The following is a 17,712-nucleotide window of genomic DNA, read 5'->3' as shown; positions in this document are numbered from 1 at the left end:
AGTATCTGACGGTAGAGCTTTCTTAAAAGGGTGGGTGTTAGCTGAGTGAAGAAGAGTATTCCGGGCAAATCTCTAAGGAAGCATTAACCCTGTCTGTTTGGATCTGGCAAATTGGTAGGCTCACAGTAGAGACTGAATGAACGAGTGAACAAAAATCGACTTGCCCCAAAGCAGAGCTACATTAGAATTCAGACCTCTCAATTCACAGCGCAGGTCTCTTCCCTTCCCCCCAGAGCTGCTCCAGGACTTTGGAGAGCATTCCTGAGTGAATGGGGAAAAGGGTTTGGTTAAATTATTCCTTTTCTTTTGCTTTTATTTCACAATCCATGGACGCAAACCTTAAAAAAAAAAAAAAGTCATCCTCAACACTTCATCAACCTTTTAAAAAAAAAATTTATATATTTATTGATTTATTTGGCTGCACCGGGTCTTAGTTGCGACAAACTGGGATCTTTGTTGCTGTGTGCGGGATCTTTAGTTTCGGCATGTGAACTCTTAGTTGCGGCACGTGGGATGCAGTTCCCTGACCAGGGATCGAACCCAGGCCCCCTGCATTGGGAGCGTGGAGTCTTAGCCACTGGACCGCCAGGGAAGTCCCCAACAACATTTAGAAAGGAAAAACAAAAAAGGTTCTCTAACATTTCGGACACAGTTTTCATTCCAATACTTGGATTGCTGGTGGAAATGCTTCAGTATGTCAACCTACTTGGGCAAATCCCATTCAGGAAATGTCTGCTCGGGCAAGGACTTTCCATTCCTTTAACCATGAAACAAATATTGACTGTATAATTATAGTGTACGTCCATACAAAAAGTTCAAAATGTTGACCATTGTTTCTTTGAAGATGGTAGAATTATGGATGATTTTTTAAAATTATAACTATCTGTATTTTCTAAGGCTATAATTATTTTGTATTATTTGCATAATACAAACCTTTGAAAGCAAAAGCTTTTTATTTATTTTTTTAGTTGAAGCATAGTTGATTTACAATGTTATGTTAGTTTCAGATGTACAGCACAGTGATTTAGTTATACATATATACATTCTTTTTCATATTCTTTTCCCTTACAGGTTACTACAAAATATTGAGTATAGTTTCCTGTGCTATACAGTAGGTCCTTGTTCATTATCTATTTTACATATAGTAGTGTATATATGTTAATCCCATCCTCCTAATTTATCCCTCCACCCCAGCAAAAGCTTTTTAAAGAAATATTTAATGAATTTAACGGTAGGCCCAAAACAGAGGTAGTGGTCATAATCTCAACCAGACACCTAAAATAAATATACAATCTAAATAATCAAGAGTATTTGCTCTAAACATGCTATCTAAAGACAAGTCCTCTTAAGGACTGATTGCTGTACCTCTGCCTCTCTCATAAAATCATTCATTCTAGGAGTTGCCACTGGTACAGAGGATATAACAACAAATCTGGTCATCTATAAAATGGGGACAATTCCTGTCTCACAGAACTGTTTAAGAATTAAACGAATTAGGGCTTCCCTGGTGGCAGAGTGGTTAACAATCTGTCTGCCAATGCAGGGGACATGGGTTCGAGCCCTGGTCCAGGAAGATCCCACATGCCTCGAAGCAACTAAGCACATGTGCCACAACTACTGAGCCTGCGCTCTAGAGCCCGTGAGCCACAACTACTGAGCCCATGTGCCACAACTACTGAGCCTGCGCCCTAGAGCAACGAGAAGCCACCGCAGTGAGAAGCCCATGCACCACAACGAAGAGTAGCCCCCGCGCCCCACAACGAGAAAGCCCACGCGCAGCAACGAAGACCCAACGCAGCCAAAAATAAATAAATTTTTAAAAAAAGAATCAAACGAATTAATAGATAAAGCCCTTGGAACACGGGGACCTAAGCACTACATAAGCATTAGCTATTATTATATTTACGGTATTGCTATCCCAATGAGGTAAGAAAGGGTGGGAGAGAAGGAAATGATTCTGAGAAAAGTATTATACAAGAGCTAAAATGGAGGTGAGCAAACAATGCCGAGGCCCACAGTCCAGGCCGTAGGGTTAAGTCTTGTGGTCAGCGGCTCATGGCCAGAACTACCTGTTGGACAGGAGTCAGCGGTCCAGAGTTGGGCCCTGGTGTTCAGGAGGCAGCGTCCAGTCCTTGGGTCATTCACTTCCCTCTCTCGCGATAAAATTAGGGCCTGGAGGCCCAGGGTGGGAGAAGGGCCCGGACCGCCTTCTCCACCCTCCACATTTCCTCAGTTTGCGGAGCGCGGGACGGGCGGCCGATATAGCTTTGGCCTAACGGGGGTAAGTAGTGACTGGACTGCCGCTGGCTGTGCGAACTACGCTTCCCACCATGCAATGGGTCAAGAGGGGCTTCCGGTCTCCCCCGGCGCCTCGCAGGTTCAGCTGGGAGTTTTCATTGACCTCCGAGCCACTCTGGCTCAGAGGAGCTCAGGTCCCCTCTAGGCCCCTCCCCTTTCTGAGGAGGGGTGACCTCGCGGAGTCCCGCGAGCTGCTTCCTTCTTCCCCTCTCATTGGTCCAGCCTAGCTGCCATTCCTGTGCGAGGAGGAGAACTGGTTACTGATTGGTGGATTCCGTTTGGCGCCAACTAGGAAAGGGAGGGCGGGGCATTGGCAGGCCCTAGTGAGCAGCTATTACCGCGAAAGGCCACCTCGGCAGCGACAGCGCGGGAGGGAGGTGAAGGTCGGCCTGGTTTTCAGCACTCCCGGGCTGGGCAAGAGAGTCAAAGAAGAGTGAAGAGAGTGTGAGACCGGGCCGTGGCCTCGCGGTCTAGCCGCTCTCCCTCCTAGACCTGCCCCGCTTGTTTGGATTTAATCTTCAGGTTGCCGGCGCCCGCCCGCCGGCCTCGCGGAGTGAGGGGAAGCGCTCGCGCCTGTGTCTGGCGCCTGCCGAGTCCGGACACCCGCCCGTCCTCTTCGCTTGCCCGCGGCAGCCGCGTCCCTGAACCGCGGGGTCGTGTTTGTGTTTGACCCGCGGGCGCCGGCAGTGGGGCGCGCGGCCGAGGCCAGTGCCGGCGGGGCGGGGCGGGCGCGGCAGAGGCGGAGGAAGAGGGAGCAGAATCCCTGGGAGGCAGGGCGCCGCCATGGAACTGGGCCCGGAGCCCCCGCACCGCCGCCGCCTGCTCTTCGCCTGCAGCCCCCCTCCCGCACCGCAGCCCGTCGTGAAGGCGCTGTTCAGCACGCCAGCCGCCGGGGGCCTGTCGCCTGTCACCAGCCTGACGGTCACCATGGACCAGCTGCAGGGACTGGGCAGGTGAGGAGGGACCGAAGAGCGGTGCCTCAGGCCGCTGGCCTCCCAGACGGCTTTCGGGTAGATCGGGCCGGGAAACCGGCCGGGAGAGGAGCGAGACCTGCCTGTCCGCCGCTTGGGGGCGGCCCCACCGGCGGGGGCCCGCCATGTGCACCCGCGCCCCCCCCAGGCCGAATGTTGGGCGGGAGAGGCCGTTCGGACCCTCTAGGGCCGCCCTCAGCCCCGAGCCAGGCCCGGTAGGGAGTGGGTCTGCCCCGACTCCCCACCTTCGCCACCCCTTTCGGATTGCCCTGTGCTCTTCTGTCCCTATTCCAGGAAGCTCTTTGAAATCTCCCTCCACGCGGGAAAAGCAGGCCCTCCTAGGCGCTCACTTCCACCCTTTGCTGAGCCACCTCGTAGGAGCTTAGTATCCTGTGAGCTTTGTTTCCTTTTCAGCAAAGGGACGTGGCATTTTCTTTCCTGGCGTTTGCAAAATCGTCGCAATCCCTCGCCCCGTGCACCTTCCTGATGTCCACCCCGATGCTTTCCTAAGACCAGGTCTTTTTATTCAACTTTCCATGCCACAAATTTCCCTGCTGTTTTCCTTATTGCAAAAAATGCATCCCACCGTTTTTCTGGTGAAACTGCTTTCTCTTCAATCTTGGACGTCACATTTTCTAAATAAGCACATGTCTTTTCCAATCTCTGAAAAGCAGGAACTTGTCCTATTCACCCCTGCTCCTAGCTCAGTACCTAGAACACATGCTCTCATTTCAGGAAATACTCCAATAGTCTTCTTTGTCGTCCTGTCCTATAGTGTGACCCAGACCATGCTAACCCACTCTTTTCTCATCTCCTTTTATGCTCAAGTGCTAACTGGGTGTTCTGGGTGGCCAAGTGTTCTGTGGTGTGGTCTGAAAGTAATGATGGTTGATGGCAGCATGGCAACTTGCCATGTCATGGCCTGTCTCCTGTATGTAACCTTTTAATTATGTCCTAGAGCTATAGAGAGTGTTACTTTTCTTGGTTTCAGTGAGTATGAACAGCCCCTGGAGGTGAGGAATAGCTGTCTGCAGAGAATGGGCTCCTCCGAATCAACTGATTCAGGTATTCTTTTAGTCTTAAACATTTTTATCATGTGTCTGCCGTGTGGGAAGCAATACTTGGAATTTGCTGAAATGTGCGCTTTCACCTAGAAACTTAGTTTGGTGAGTTGAGATAGTAAACAGAAAAGTCCGGCATTGAGTTACAAACACCCTTAACAACAGTACAAAGGAGCCCCTGTGGCAGTTTATGAAGAGAAGAAACGTGTCAAGTGGCCACAGGGAGGTGGTTTGTGCTTGGTGTTGAGGATGAGTAATAGTGTGAAATTAACCATACCACTCTACGTGGCATTCAGGAAATCTTATTGGTTAAAATGCTGAGTCAATTATTGGATATATAATGAAATTATTTCAGTGAGCCTGCTATGGAGAAACTGTGCCAGTGCATTTTATTGTAATCCATAAGTTCATGTTACTGCAAGGTATATTTGCACAGATGCTTTAGGTTAGGGAACTGCAAGAGCAAAAGTCTTAAAATGTAGGCTTCTTAAGAACCAGGGATAGGATTGTGGCAGTTTGGCAAGGGAGAATGTCAGGAGCAGTAACACCTAACTTCCTGTACGATTATTTAGACATCGTGGAGGAAAGGTGTGCGCTAGGCAGGCCCTGGTGGCTCTGGGCCATGCTGAGCAGTGTCTCCTCTATTCTGCTGCCGTTGGTGAGTTGAGCACCTCACTTTATGTTATTTTGTTGAAGGCAATAAATACTTGCCTTGCTTGTCAGAGAACATAATTGTATTTTCCAACCCGCTGAGTTGTGCATATGATCTGACAGGATATAAGATATTTGAAACCAAAACTATTCCAGAAAACAGGTACCTATTCTTTCCGTGGTTGGAACTCACAGAAAGTTAGCCTGGGTAACCTCTATCTGAATAACGAAGCAATCATGAGGTTTGGTTTAGGAACTTTTTTTTATTTTGATTGAAGTATAGTTGATTTACAATGTTGTGTTAGTTTCTGGTGTACAGCAAAGTGATTTAGTTATACGTATATATAGTTCTTTTTCATTATAGGTTATTACAAGATATTGAATATATATCGTTCCCTGTGCTATACAGTAGGACCTTGGTGTTTATCTATTTTATATGTAGTAGTTTGTATCTGCTAATCCCAAACTCCTAATTTATCCCCTCCACCTCCTTCTTTCCCCCTTTGGTAACATAAATTTGTTTTCTACATCTGTGAGTCTGTTTCTGTTTTGTAAATAAGTCACGAGGTTTGGTTTAATTCACTCTCCTCAAATCCTGTTTTCCATGATGCTATTTGCAAGTAGGAAAGGATGAGTAGATATACTATGAAAATATTTAGACTTTTACAAAAGTTTTAGCAATCATGGAGACTCAACTTCAATTCTGTCAAAAGTCCAAGCCATGAGCCTTTGTTGATGGCCTTAAAGAAACAGTACTAGTAGTTTTATTTATTTATTTCAATGACAAAGTGGTGCATCATGTATTAAATCCTGAGAGGTGTTTTGTTTGTTTGTTTGAATTTCCCACAGGCTTCTGTCTGGATTCTCCTGGGCCCTTGGATAGTAAAGAAAAGTACGTATTCACTGCTTTTAAATATTTGTGTTTAGAAAAACTTTATTTATTTATTTTTTTTGTGGTACGCGGGCCTCTCACTGTTGTGGCCTCTCCCGTTGCGGAGCACAGGCTCTGGACGCTCAGGCCCAGCGGCCATGGCTCACGGGCCCAACCACTCCGTGGCATGTGGGATCCTCCCGGACCGGGACCCGAACCCGTGTCCCCTGCATCGGCAGGCAGCCTCTCAACCACTGTGCCACCAGAGAAGCCCTAGAACGTGTATATTTTAAGAGAAGACCTGGGCTTGCTTTTTTCACTAGAAGCCCAGCGGTGGAGATGCTTATGAGAACAGGACAGCTTCAGAAATCTATTTTTCCATCTTGCCTAAAATGGGAATGTTTGACTCTCCCCTCACCCCACCAAACTATAGGTTTGCATCTGCTAATATGTATACCTCTTTACTTGCTTTATTCTCATTATTTACTTTCTGATTTCATTACAGCCTTGAAAATCCCATGAGGAGAATAAATTCTCTGCCTGTAAGTTAGTTCCCTTGTTTATTTTGAGCCAATACCTATTATCTGCCCCTTAGCTACCAGTATAACCTTGATAGTAGACCTTAATTTATACAGACTGCTTTTCCTTACTTTGTCTCATAAACATTCAAAACACTCTACCTAAAGCAACTTCAATAATGGCTACCTCTTGAGGGCTTTTTCTTCCATCTCTAACTATTAGAGTTTTATCCAACCAGGAAGGGGGTTCTTTTTATGTAAGTGATGTTATTTTGGGGTTGATTTGGTACCTAAGTCCTTGCTGAGAGGGCTGTAGACGTTGTGAAGTTAGGTGTAAATCCATGTAGTGGGAACTTCTATCTTGTGTTCTCTCAAGGTGGAGCCCTAGGCACATTTACTGGTTACCCACTGCAGTGTATGAGGGGCTAGGTCTCCCCAACCCACCACCACCATATGTTTTTTCTTTTAGAACTGAGTTTCCATTGAATTTTCATTTATGTACCCTAATTCCTCTTTTCACTTTAATAGCAGAAGCTCTTGGGGTGTAGCCCAGCTCTGAAGAGGAGCCATTCTGATTCTCTTGACCATGATGTCTTTCAGCTAATTGACCAGGATGAGAACAAGGAAAACGTGAGTGTGGCGTTAATCTACTCACCTGGGGGCACAGGTCAAACCCACAAGTGTTCATGGCTTATGGAGAAGTAGCTGGGCTGGCTGCTTCCTGGGAGACTAAACCTTCACCAAAGTCATGATGGTCTTTGGAGTCAGAAAAACTTAGATTTGAATCCTACTGCTTGCTGGCTGTGACTTTGGCTTTTTTTTAGCCTTCTTTGTTTCTTTGTGAAATAGGAGTAACAGTCCCTTGTAGGATTATTGTGGGAATTAAATAAGGATAATGTAGATAAAGCATTTCAAATGGTTCCTGGCAGGTAGGAGTTGCTCAGAAGGTAGCTCTGAGTAGGAATTATATCCATGAACACTTTATCTGGAAGGGTCTGGCCAGGCCTTCCTTGCCTCTTTGTGCTGACCCTGGGATGAGTTAGAAGTTTAGGGAAATGCTTCTTGACAGTATTTGAAAGAACAGAGCCAGCAAGTCCCAGGGGATCTCAGAGTAACTGAAATGGTAGCTTAGAAGGTGAGTTGGGGTGGTGCAGCCAAAAGTCCAAGAACGTCCTGGCCTGGCTTTTCTCACACCTGGCGGGGCCCCTTGCACAGAGTAGGCACCAAAAGAGTTCAGTGAATCAGCTCAGCTTTCCCAGTCTTCTTTCTCACTGTATTTCCATATCTATTTATTTCCATATCATACTTCTTATAATCTTCCAGACTTAATACTTCCAGAACCTACTGCTTCCATGAACTCTCCCAGTGATTCCTTTGGCAACTTGCAAGATGTCCTGAGGGAGATACAGAAATGAGTTCCTGCCTTGAGTGCTTAGAACACTACGTCTCCCTCTGGGTAGTACATTTAACCAAACAGTCTAATGCTATTGTACTCATGCCTGGTCTCTGTCCCCACAACCCCAGGTTGGCTTCTCCCAGGGTTGCCTGCTTAGAGCTTCATTCTGGAGGGGAAACAGCATAGGTTAAAGAGCTCTTGCTCTGGAGTTGTCCAGTCGGGTTATGAAGCCAGATCTTCGGCACATCACTTAACCTATGGGCCTAGTTTCATCATCTCTAAAGTGGGGATGATCGGATGGATAAATGAGCTAATGCACTGAAAGCACTGTATGGGCATGTAAATACTCTGTGATGTTAGCTGTGCTTAACAAGTTCTTCAGTGGATATTTTAGGGTAGGGGAATTATTAGTGCTATTAAACTTTAAGTAAATGGAATCATACAGTATGTATTCTGTCACTTCTGGCTTTCACTCAACATTATGTGAGATTCATCCAAGTGGTTGAATAAACCAGAACGGTTTTTGGTTTTTTTTTCTCGTTTTATTGAGAAATAATTGACATTTATCACTGTAAAGTTAAGGCATACAGTATGATGGCTTGATTTACATGTATTGTGAAATGATTACCACAGTAGGTTCAACTAACATCCATCTTCTCATATAGATACAATAAAAGGAAAAGAAAGGAAAAGGGGAAACTTTTCTCCTTGTGATGAGGACTCCTAGGATTTACTCTCTTATCATCCAGAAGTGTTAGCTATAGTCATTATGTTGTCGTTAGTTTTTTTCCCCATTGCTTTTAGTATGGAAAGCAGTAACTTTCAGTGTTTTCCACTTAATTATCTCCTATTGGTAGGAAGAAGATGGAAAATATAAAGCCCTCTTTTAAGTTTAGACTGAAAAGTTTTTATTCCTATTCAATTATATTGAAATGAAATTGCTTTCGATTTTAGAAAGTTTTTTTTATTTGCGATATGCGGGCCTCTCACTGTTGTGGCTTCTCCCGTTGCGGAGCAACAGGCTCCGGACGCGCAGGCTCAGCGGCCATGGCTCACGGGCGCAGCCGCTCCGCGGCATGTGGGATCTTCCCGGCCCGGGGCATGAACCTGTGTCCCCCGCATCGGCAGGCAGACTCTCAACCACTGTGCCACCAGGGAAGCCCTAGAAAGTTTTTTTTTTTAATTGAAGTATAGTTGATAGACAGTTGTTGATTTAGTTTTTAACTTATAGTGTTTTGTGTACCTGGCAGATACTCATGTGTTTATTAGGAAATAAAGTGTTTGTGGTAAGAGAAAAAAGTGCTGTATTAGAAGTTAGCTTTTGACAGAATCTTTGAAATTCTTAATTACACAGATCCAGTATTGGAATTAGATCAGAAATGGGTTTGGAGGCAGGTGATCAATACCCACTCCCTTGCTTGTTTCCTGAAGCTATAGCTGAGACCCTAGAGCTGGTTTTCATAGACAGTGGATGATGTCTCAATTTATACCGTCTTGCAGGAAGCCTTTGAGTTTAAGAAGCCAGTAAGACCTGCATCTCGAGGTTGCCTGCATGCTCATGGACTGCAGGAGGGTAAAGATCTCTTCACACAGAGGCAGAACTCTGCCCCAGCTCGGATGGTACGTGCTCTGGCTTTCATAGTCCTGGGAGTTTCTGATGGGAAGAGATGAAAGCACCCTCTTTAACCTAGAGTTGAAGCAGTAGCTCTTGCTGTCTTTACCTTGACTTTGTTTTTTGAAACTAGACTCACATTTTTCGTGTTTCTGCTGTGTCTGGAGAGCAGACAGGCAGAAGCAGAAGTGAGAGGTGATATGTTTGAAATATTGGACTTGAGCAAGGAATATTTGACCTTGTCAATTATGGGAATTCTGCAGGCGTCTTGGGTCATTCTTCTGAATGTATGTATGGTGGGATTGTATGTCTTACTTCAAACTTGTCTTTTACGATGCGTCCTGAATGCTGAGAGGTACTTCCCAGAATGATTTTGTTTGAAGAGAGCACTTGTCTTCTTCCAAACTTGGTTTATTAAGAACTATTATGTATACCAGTGAACCCATTGCCTATCAGGCTACTTGACAGTATTTGGGGCCACTTGTCCCACAGTTATTTACTTGCCAGAGACTGTCATTACTTCCTAATTTCCTACTGATGATCTGACAGATAGCTATGGACTAGAGAGGCCCAGCTTGACAAAATGACCACATTTGGTTTCCAGGTTTTCCTGGGAACTTGCATCTGAAAATACAGCTTTCCAGTCTGGCTTAAGGTCTGAGGTTCAGGTTCAGCTAGTATCACTACTCTGTCTAGCATTTGCACAAAGCAATTTATGTTCTCCTGTCTTTAATCTTCATAAGCCTGTGAAGTAGCTGGAATTACCCCACTTTACAGATTGGGAAAGTATGGTCAGGGAGGTTGGGTGATTTGCCAAAGGACACAGATAAATGAAGACCAGAATTAAACAGTCTGCTGATTCCCAAGTACACAGTAACCCTCTGAGAGCTGGGTATCCAAAACTAAATATCTCTAGTGTACACCTGAAGAACACAGCACCAGGGTTTCCTGTAATCACTTGGCCATCCCTAATTGTAGGTGCTGAGGGTACAAACTGAAAGAAAGCCAGTGCTAAGCGCAATGGTTTGGCTTTTGATCATGTCAGAGGGTATTTCTTTCTTTCTTTCTTTTAAAAATATTTATTTATTCATTTGGCTGCATTGGGTCTTAGTTGAGGCATGTAGTATCTTTGTTGTGGCATGTGGGACCTTTTGTTGCGGTACATGGGGCTTCTCTCTAGTTGTGGCATGCGGGCTCAGTATTTGCAGCGCACAGACTCTCTAGTTGTGGCACGTGGGCTCTCTAGTTGTGGTAAACGGGCTCCAGAGTGTGCGAGCTCAGTAGTTGTAGCACGCGAGCTCTCTAGTTATGGCACGCGGGCTCTAGAGCGTACGGGGTTAGTTGCCCTGTGGCATGTGGGATCTTAGTTCCCGGACCAGGGATTGGGCCTGAGTCCCCTGCATTAGAAGGCGGATTCTTAACCACTGGACCACCAGGGAAGTCCCAGAGGGTAGTTCTTTTGTATCCTTGCTTTTAATCTTTAAGCACCATCTATATTTCCTCATAATGGCTCCTTGGTGTAGGAATCATGGAGGAAGAATTAGGTCCTGTCCAGAGATTGTCATTTTCTATAGCATATCTGCACCTGGGAACGCCAGAAGCTGGGTTACAGAAATTGGTATTATACCATAGGGTGAGCCTTCAGTGGGTGCTGCCCCATGATAGAGTTACCTGCTCCTAGGCTCTGCTGGCTGAAAAACTGCCAGTGTGCCCAGGGTGTGCTCAGGTACACTTGTGGAGGATGAGAGGCAACCCAGAACTTGTTTTATATTGTGAAGCAAAGCTAGTGCCTGAACCAGAGTAGGCCAGCTGCAGAGAGGACCCCTTGGTGAGGTATCTACTCAGAAAACCAGAGGGCTGCTTGAGGATTAATGCATTCATACCCCAAAGAGATTCGTTGCTATGGGAGAGAAAAAAATCTATCTCTGAACTTTTTTCCTGGCTTTGGGAAGTGCCTGGAAAAGAAATAATTCATTATCATCAATGTTTTTATTAGCAGTGTTTATCTCTAGATGGTAGATTTTTGAGTGGTTTTTATAAATTTTCTATACTAAATATATATTCATTTTATAATGGGGGTTTTACCTGAAAAACAAGATAGTGTTGCTTAATGAGATATACTCTATATTTTGACTCCAGGAATGGTCTCTCTTAGGGAGAGTATAGTGGGGAGAAAAGCTTGGGCTTTGTGGTCAAACAGGTGAGCTGTGTGACCTTGGTAACCTCTCTTAAGCATTGGTTTCCTGATTCGTTAAATAAAAAGAACAGGATTAACTACCCTTAGTGTATTGTGAGGCTTAAATGGGATTATACATAAAAGGTTATATCCTAGTGTCTGGCACAAGTAATTCCTCAGTTAAAAGTGAGCAACTGTCATTTAAATTCCAGTTCCAAGTCTAGGATGGACTTTCTTTGTTGCGGCATGCGGGATCTTTTGTTGCAGCTCGCAGGCTTCTCTCTAGTTGCAGCACATGGGCTCCAGAGCACGTGGGCTCTGTAGTTGGCGACACGTGGGCTCTCTAGTTGTGGCGTTCTGGCTTAGTTGCCCCATGGCATGTGGGATCTTAGTTCCCCAACCAGGGATCGAACCTGTGTCCCCTGCATTGGAAGGTGGATTCTTAACCACTGGACCACCAGAGAAGTCCCTAGGATGGACTTTCTAGAACTTTCTTGACTTTATATCCCTCTGTCAGGACTGGAGTTACAGAAGCATTCTCTAGTCCATTCTGTGGTTTCCATAGAGACTTGGTATCTTCTCACCCTTCCTCATTTTAGCAGATTATCACTTTGTCACAACCTCCATGCTGATCCCTGTTCACCAATTATGATCCTCAGAAAAAACAAACCTTGCCCTTCACAAGAGGCTAGCCCCAGATCTCACTGTAAGGTGAATTGCTCCTGGGGAGTGTTCTTTGTGAAGGCTACTTGGCCTGACTCTACTCAGAACTGTGTGTGGACATCAATTCATTTATAATCTTAGGTTTCATTTTCCTTTGATTAGAGCTGCTGAAACTTCTTACAAAAAATATAATATGTTTTCCTCATAAAAACTAGTGACCCATCCAAGGAAGTCAAAGCTAATTATTTATTAACAAGCCATGAATTCTGTCTTGTAGCTTTCCTCAAATGAAAGAGATGGCAGTGAACCAGGGCATTTCACTCCTTTTTTTATGCCCCACTCCCCTGTGACTGCCACTTTGTCTGATGAGGATGATGGCTTCATGGATCTTCTCGATGGAGAGAATCTGAAGGTACTATGTGTGTGTGTTTTCCCATCCATTTTACTGACTACCCTGGAGAGAAGTCATCTGAAAAGGAACAGTGATCCCCCAACTGGCGGATATTTTTATTCATTTGTTGGGAATTTATTGAGACTCTGCTTCTAGCCTGATTAAATCCTATGGAGGAGTTCAAAAGAAGACACTGATGTGATTCTTCTTACCCTGAAGGAGCTGACAATCCATTTTTCTGGCAAGAGATATGAATCAGGAACAGTGGAAGAATAGCTGCCATGTGGTGTAAAGCTGAGGAGAACAGGGTGCCTCCTCACGGTCCCTCAGGGGCATACCTTTAGCTATGCTCAGATAACGGGACTGTTAAGTGTTACTCTTTTCTGACCTTAAAATGTTGGGGACGGGGAAGGGGGTGAACATTAGAATGCTTCCTATCCAGGTCTTTCTGGTATTCTGCAGGAAGAATTCTAAAGCATTTAAATTAATGTTGTCTCTGCTGGACCTTTGTGACGCAGTTTTTCTTTGTTTAGAATGATGAAGAGACCCCGTCCTGCATGGCAAGCCTCTGGACAGCTCCCCTTGTCATGAGAAGAACTACAAACCTGGTAAGTCCCAGTGTGTCTAGAGGGAGCCACAGGAATCAAAATTGTTTCTTTTGAGATTCTGTGGTTGGGTCTATGGGCCTTTCCCTTGACTGGTCGCTAGTGTTTCCTGGTGTTAATGCACACTGTTTTTTCAAGTTTGTTTGGAGTTGTTTTTGTTTTTGTTTTTGTCCTCATTGGAGTGTGAGGAAGTCTGGGTAATATAAAATGCATGCAGTTCTTGTTTTTATAATTTCTAGTTCATCTCAACTGTTCTTGGTCAGTTAATGTCTTTTCTATACAACTCTGACCTCTCTATTAACTTCTTTAAGATGACTGGATAGTGCTGGAAAATATCTGCTAAACTGAATTTAAGAGACTCAGTTATTCTCAAACTGTCAGATTTGGTATCAGCTTAGATTTTAACTGACAGCTTCGTGGGTGAGCAGTTTGTATCTGACAAGGAATTTGATCTCAGGCAGCAGGAATAGAAAGACTTCTGCTACAGGTACCATCTGTACCCACCCAGCCGATGGCTCTGTAGCAGATAGCGCTATCCTTTCTTAGGAGTGTTGACTGGAGAACCCTGGCCCAGAACAGAAAAAGGAGATGTTAGCCCTGCCCTGTTCTGATGGGGAAGGAGAGGACACACTGGACTACCGTATTGTTTTACTTTCCACAGCTGAGAGAATGTGGAGAGACTGGAGCACATTCAGAGAACACCCAGTAGAAGGAGGAGACTCAGACTGTGATAGATATTATGGACTGGTTGAATAAGTTGGGACAGAAAGGCTTCATTTGAAGAGGAATTAATTAGTCTTTTTTTTTTTGGCCTCGCTGCACGGCTCGCAAGATCTTAGTTCCCCAACCAGGGATTGAAAGCGCCGAATCCTAACCACTAGACTGCCAGGGAATTCCCTGAAAAAACCTTCTCAATCTGAAGCCTTTAGTCTGAAGACTGTTTACTTTTTTGTTGTTGTTTGTTTATTACTTTTTTATATCATTCTCATTTATTTACATTCCTTAGCATCAGCACACTTGGCAAACAACAGTAACTCACAAAATCTCTCTCTCTCTCTCTGTCTCTGTCTCTCTCTCTCTCTATCTACATATATATATATATATATATTTTTTTTTAAATACCCACCTATCTATATAGACTGTAGGCTTCTGTTTCCATCAGGGACACTTTCAAACAGTCAGACGCAAGGCTGTGCCTGTACAGGAACATATCCTCATTTATGCAAACACCTAGGGAAAGTGAGATAGTATCACAATACAAATACAGTTACACACCCTTAGGTATACATATAAATTGATAAGTATATGTGTGTGTATATATATATATATTTTGTGTGTGTGTGTGGTACGCGGGCCTCTCACTGTTGTGGCCTTTTCCGTCACGGAGCACAGGCTCCGGACGTGCAGGCTCAGCGGCCATGGCTCACAGGCCCAGCTGCTCTGCGTCATGTGGGATCTTCCCGGACCGGGGCACGAACCCGTGTCCCCTGCATTGGCAGGTGGACTCTCAACCACTGTGCCACCAGGGAAGCCCTGATAAGTATATTTTTAAGTATCAGTGTCCCTGAACTATAAATATGGAACAAATGAACTACAGTCTTGAAGCCACTTACACATTATAGTAGATTAATGTGCAAAGCTCTGAGGGAATAGGCTACCCCAGTACAAATGTTATGATGAAATTTACTAGGTCCTTTTGAAAGACAAAATTATATACAGTGTGAGAATGCTTAGGAAATGGCTATCAGTTTTATACGTTGGATTTAAAAATCATGAATAGTATGTGTGGGCCCTTCACAGTGGGGGGTTTCCTTTCACAAACATAGTAGACTCACAATTGCCAGGGGCTGAGTTGGAACTGGGGTTTCTGCCCTTGAGGAGCTTACAGTTCCTCTGAGATCCTATTGAAAGCAGTAAGCCCTCTCCCCAAAAATGCTTCCAGCTCTCTTAGGTAAAAAACAACAAGACAAAACTGACCTTGCTTTTCTGAACAACATACTGTTAAAATAAACTTCAGAAAAATAAGGGGAAAATCCTTGGTCTCTAGGAGAGCCAGTGTGGGAGTGACACACTTGCTGGGTGACTATCAGGAACATTTCAAAGAAGAGGCAACACTGAAATTTTAGTATCAGCTTGAAAGGGAGTGGTTTACAGGGTATGAAAGGGCATTCAGCACAGAAGGAAAAGCCCTGCCAAGGAACACTGAGTTGTGAACGGGCTGAGATGAGTTTAGAGAGCTGAAGTCAGACTGTCTTTACCCCTAGTCAGGTGGGCTGCCCTCAGACTCTGAGAAATTAGTCTTTAAAAGATCAAGTACTATAGCACATCTTCGTGTATTTCCTTTGGCTTTGTAAGTCTTGAGTTAAAATGCTCTGGTACAGGGATTCCCTGGTGGCGCAGTGGTTGAGAATCCACCTGCCGATGCAGGGGACACGAGTTCATGCCCTGGTCTGGGAAGATCCCACATGCCGCGGAGCGGCTGGGCCCATGAGCCATGGCCGCTGAGCCTGCGTGTCCGGAGCCTGTGCTCCGCAACGGGAGATGCCAAAACAGTGAGAGGCCTGCGTACCACAAAAAAAAAAAAAAAAAAGCTTTGGTACAATCCAGAAAGAAAACAAACAAGTAGAGAGAAGGACTTTTGAACACAGTTTTGAAGGCACCCCTGCCCCCTGCAAACTTAGACTCAACTCTATTTTACCACCTTAACTGGCTCTGATTTATAGTATAATCCAGCTACCGCACACCCTTCTGGATTAAGGTGGGCTGTTAAAGCCTGTTCAAGCTGTTCCAGCAAAGTGCAAGTAATAAACTAGAAGGGAAGAGGAAGCCAAAAATGTGTCCCTGGCTGGAAGGTAACAGTTATTTGACGCTTAGGACCCTGTGCAGACAGTAGGCTTTTGAGGGCATGGATAGTCTTCCTCATTTCCATATAATGTCAGCTTTAGAACATGTTCATTGAACACCAGGGACTTGGTGTCTACAATGTGCCAGGCACTAGATAAATGGACAGTGTCTGTTTCCTAATTTAGGATGGATCAATCTTAAACCATCCCAGGAAGTCCTTGATCTATTCTCTTTACCATTCAAGTGAGTGTATGTTAATGAAATACATTAAATGGGTCTCTTCCCCCCCCCCCCCCCACCAAGGGCAATCGTTGCAAGCTGTTTGACTCCCCTTCCACGTGTAGCTCCACCATCCCGTCAACGTTGAAAAGACCAGACCGATCGCAAGAGGAGTCCCCACGTGGAAATAGGAAGCGGAGGAAGAGCGTGGCTGGGGCCAGTCCCGAAGAGGCAGCTAGTCCAAAGAAGCCCCAGGAGGTTAGTTATGCAGGTTCTTTTTTGCTCAAGGACTGTGATATTGTATCTTTCAGTTCTAAAATGTCCATTTGATTCTTTTTCTTTGCTGAGACTTGCTGTTCTTGTTTCTCATTTGTTTCAATCATGTTCATAATTGCCTGTTGAAGCATTTTTATAATGGCTACTTTAAAATCCTTGTCAGGCAATTCCAACGTCTGTTTCTGGTGTGGCTTTCTGTTGATTATTGTTTCCTATTCAAGCTGAGATTTTCCTGGTTCTTGGTATGACAAGTGATTTTTCAGTTATATCTATATTCTTTGGATATTATGAGGCTATGTAACTCTTCTGTTTTAGCAGTCAGTCCTCTGGTACTGCAGGAAGGTGGGGATGGAAGTTCAGGTTCCCTTGATATGCCACCTAGGGTGGGGCAAGCCTCATGTTTGCTGGGCAGGATTGGGAGTTCAGGCTCCCTTCTAGGCCTCCGCAGACACCATCCCAGTGGAGTAGAGATTGGGACACTTAAGTACAGCTGGGCAGGGGTGGAAGTCTAAGCTCCCTACTTGTTGGGCCATGGAGTAGGGCCATAAATTTTTTTCCTTGATGTTAGTTTTAATTTTTCTTGTGTCCTGTTCTATGTAGATATATAAATTTCCCACTACTTTAGGTTTGTCTCACAACTTTGATTGTAGTGTTTTTCATTGTCAATTAGTTCTAGGTATTTTAGTTCTTTTATTTCCTTGTGATGAGAACTCTTAGGATTTATTCTCAACAACTTTCATATATACCATACAGCAGGCTTAACTGTAGTCATCATGTTGTACATTACATCCCTGGTACTTATTTATATTATAACTGGAAGTTTGTACGTTTTGACCACCTTCATCCAATCCCCCTCCCCCACTGCCTGCCTCTGGTAACCACAAATCTGATCTCTTTTTCTATGAGTTTGGTTTTTGTTTTGGTGGTTGTGGTGATGGTTTGTATTGTGTTTTTTAAGTTTTTTCATTCCCTATATAAGTGATGTCATATAGTTATTTGTCTTTCTCTGTCTGACTTACTTCAGTTTCACTTGGCATAATGCCCTCAAGGTCCATCCATGTTGTCGCAAATGGCAGGATTGCCTTCTTTTTGTATGGCTGAGTAATAATCCATTGTGTGTGTGTGTGTGTGTGTGTGTGTGTGTGTGTGTGTGTGTGTGT

The 17,712-nt window shown here is 44.7% G+C and overlaps 1 protein-coding gene across 9 annotated transcripts in view; it reads left to right on the top strand.

Annotated features, from left to right (window-relative positions):
- The first annotated feature begins 2,630 nt into the window (after positions 1-2,630).
- The window catches only part of CDC25A (cell division cycle 25A), a 38,891-nt gene continuing 23,809 nt past the window's right edge, over positions 2,631-17,712 (top strand). For 3 of the 9 annotated variants that reach the window (XR_003430809.1, XM_027096906.1, XM_027096903.1), the window contains exons 1-9: positions 2,633-3,251; positions 4,261-4,334; positions 5,831-5,873; positions 6,358-6,394; positions 6,899-7,000; positions 9,267-9,386; positions 12,495-12,629; positions 13,142-13,216; positions 16,361-16,534. Coding sequence is in view for 8 of the 9 variants with exons in the window: in XM_027096906.1 (XP_026952707.1) it covers positions 3,082-3,251; positions 4,261-4,334; positions 5,831-5,873; positions 6,358-6,394; positions 6,899-7,000; positions 9,267-9,386; positions 12,495-12,629; positions 13,142-13,216; positions 16,361-16,534 (930 nt within the window). In the remaining variant the exon portion in view is untranslated. Of the gene's footprint in view, positions 3,252-4,260; positions 4,335-4,902; positions 4,989-5,830; positions 5,874-6,357; positions 6,395-6,898; positions 7,001-9,266; positions 9,387-12,494; positions 12,630-13,141; positions 13,217-16,360; positions 16,535-17,712 lie in introns of all 9 variants that reach the window. The other 6 variants (XM_027096909.1, XM_027096907.1, XM_027096902.1 and 3 more) reach the window with 6 other exon arrangements.

The sequence above is a fragment of the Aethalodelphis obliquidens genome, unplaced genomic scaffold, assembly GCF_003676395.1.
Source record: "Aethalodelphis obliquidens isolate GAN/ISIS:26980383/991018 unplaced genomic scaffold, ASM367639v1 scaffold111, whole genome shotgun sequence".
Classification (NCBI taxonomy): Eukaryota; Metazoa; Chordata; class Mammalia; order Artiodactyla; family Delphinidae; genus Aethalodelphis; species Aethalodelphis obliquidens.
The sequence above is the reverse complement of the archived record's forward strand: the minus strand, read 5'-3'. Positions and strand labels throughout refer to the sequence as shown.